Consider the following 2,799-nt stretch of genomic DNA (forward strand, 5'->3'; position numbering starts at 1 on the left):
AATAAAATTAACTATTCCAATATCTGTAATTATTTAATTATTATATAATTATTTACCTATTTATATGTATTTATCTTGCCATTGATATTTATTTAATTAATATTTTATTAATAAAAATAAGTGAATAGTGTTTGGCGTTGTGAATAGTAACGCATCAAATTTGTTGTAGTACTGTAGCTTTACACTAAAATAGTGTTTTGCAGTTGGGTTAGAGATAGCCTTATACTTTAAAGAAGCAGGGTTGGAGATAGCCTTATACCTCGAAGAAGCAGACAGAAGAACAAAATTGTATCCATAAAAAAGTGTTCATCTATTTATGATCCATATTATTAATTAACAAATCATAATATTTGATAAGTTATACGGAAACCATATTCACGAACTTCGTTTAGTATTCTTCCCCAAAAGGCTATTTAGTTCATCCGACATTAGTTTCGAAATATTACACTAAAGACACCAAACCCGGTATATGAAATAGAGACAAAACAAACAAAGGATTGCAAATTGTAAAGATCAGAAAAGTAAATTCTACTTATCTCAACCAATATAAAAATAAAAAACTGCCCCGAGAAAATTTTAATTTTTCTTATAATATATATTATTATATTCTCAAAAATATATAATTAATACAACATGATATAAATCTTCACAAAGTAACCTTATATTTCCCAACCGCACAAACAAAAGGTTTAGCTTCTCTAAAGATCAAGAATCAAGAAAAATCCGTAGCTAGAACCTAAACATCGATAAAATGGATATGTTTCCTCAATTGATGGAAGGCTCTTCGGCTTACTCAGATAGCACAAACCTCAGCATCATCGCAAACATCTCCTCCTCCTCCGTCACCGAAGCCACCGCTGCACAACCACCGTCATCCTCCTCTCCATCAGCAAACTCGAGCCGTTACGAGAACCAGAAGAGGAGAGACTGGAACACGTTCGGACAATACTTAAGAAACCACCGTCCACCGCTTTCCCTTTCCCGATGCAGCGGAGCTCACGTGCTCGAGTTTCTCCGTTACTTGGACCAATTCGGTAAGACAAAAGTCCACACGACCGTTTGTCACTTCTACGGCCATCCTAATCCTCCGGCACCGTGTCCTTGTCCTCTCCGACAAGCTTGGGGAAGTCTCGACGCTCTCATCGGTCGTCTTCGAGCTGCTTTCGAAGAAAACGGAGGCAAGCCTGAGACTAATCCATTTGGAGCTCGTGCCGTTAGGCTTTATCTAAGGGAAGTTAGAGATATGCAAAGCAAAGCTAGAGGTGTTAGCTACGAGAAGAAGAAGCGAAAGCGTCCGGTTCCTCAGTTGTCGGCCTCTTCTTCCTCCGCCGTAGCTAGCCACCAGCAGTTTCAAATGTTACCGGGTACTAGTTCTACTACTCAAATATCAAAGTTTGAGAAGTAACTATATATATCTAGTTAAGAGAAATCAAATTTGAATATTTTATGTAATCTGAAATATGACTTGGTCTGTTTCTTAATTTTATGTTGATTTTAATTTAGTCTTACAATCTGGGAGAAGAACTAATGTTCTTTTGTTACTAGTGTATCTGGGGTGGGGGGGGGGGGATAAGTAAGGTAGGGTTTCAATTTTTATTTTATTTTATAAAATATAAATTTCACAACATATATATAGTCACATGTGTGTATTGTAAATACGAATATATCATCAAGCAAACTGGTCGTCTTCTTCACAATCTTTTCTCTTGATGTGGTTCTAAAACAGAGAAGTCTTATGTTTAATTTAGGTCGATTTGGGTATTATGATGATATCCTGGAATTGTTTTATTGGTTTTCTGCTTTTGATGCAAAACAGTGGTCGTTGTCTAATAGTGACTGTGAACTATAAGTCTATAAGTCATAAGTGGTCTTTTATACTTGGAATATTTCAATAATTGATTGCACTCTCTCTATTTTTTTTTTTGTGGTCAAAATTGCACTCTCTATTTTAAATTCATGAAATCAACTAATTTTTGGTCCGATATTGTGTAGTTTCATCGTGTAATCGTTTGAATCAATATACTTTTTAATGAGTCATTGAGTCGTATGTTTCTCTTACTCGTTTACTTTTTTTCATAAGCAACATGTAGTGTAAAAGAGAAAAACAAAGTCAAATTTCCGTAACTCTCAACTTTTTTATCCTTTTCTAGCTATACTCTTTTCACTTGAACATTGCACATGTCTGTGCATTTGCAAACCCTAGAATTAGTATATATGGTAACTGATATATAGTGTTAGTTTTTTAATTAAATTCTATTATTATGTCGACAAAAAAGTTATATTATTATACACCACGTCGTGTATCAGTCCGATAGTTAGTACAGTAAGTCAGTAATGCGAATTACTTGATCCCGATTAGTAAGCTTCCAAGTAACATATGATATGCCTCCCTGGTGAAGGCGAAAATGAGGGAAACAAACTAATGTTATATATGGCCTCAATTACATCTCATATATTATTGAAGTTTAGTTTAGTTTTGAATGACCTGCTAGTACTGCTGTACAATACTATATTAGATACTGTTCGAAGTTTGATAACTCACTTGATCAAATACTGCATGTAAAAAGTTTAATAATTCACTTGATCATGGAGTTGATTCCCTAATTAATACAGAAAGATTGTCTATTGCACGCCGAAACATATGCATGAAGATGAAATCGCTAATAATCGCGGATTGAAGATCATTTTGTTTATCAGCTATATATGTTGTAATCAAATCGCGGATTGGACATCAATTTGCAATTTGCAATGTAGCATGATTTTGTTACTAGTGTAGGATTAATTAAAAATCTGACAAGA

The 2,799-nt window shown here is 34.3% G+C and overlaps 1 protein-coding gene across 1 annotated transcript; it reads left to right on the top strand.

The window, feature by feature from the left end:
• Positions 1–604: 604 nt before the first annotated feature.
• On the top strand, positions 605–1,508 carry LOC106360019 (protein LIGHT-DEPENDENT SHORT HYPOCOTYLS 3-like). The gene has a single exon (XM_013799630.3). It carries the CDS (start codon positions 752–754, stop codon positions 1,403–1,405), a length of 654 nt encoding a protein of 217 aa, XP_013655084.1. The 5' UTR covers positions 605–751; the 3' UTR covers positions 1,406–1,508.
• Positions 1,509–2,799: the final 1,291 nt, after the last annotated feature.

Source organism: Brassica napus, chromosome C4 (assembly GCF_020379485.1).
Source record: "Brassica napus cultivar Da-Ae chromosome C4, Da-Ae, whole genome shotgun sequence".
Classification (NCBI taxonomy): Eukaryota; Viridiplantae; Streptophyta; class Magnoliopsida; order Brassicales; family Brassicaceae; genus Brassica; species Brassica napus.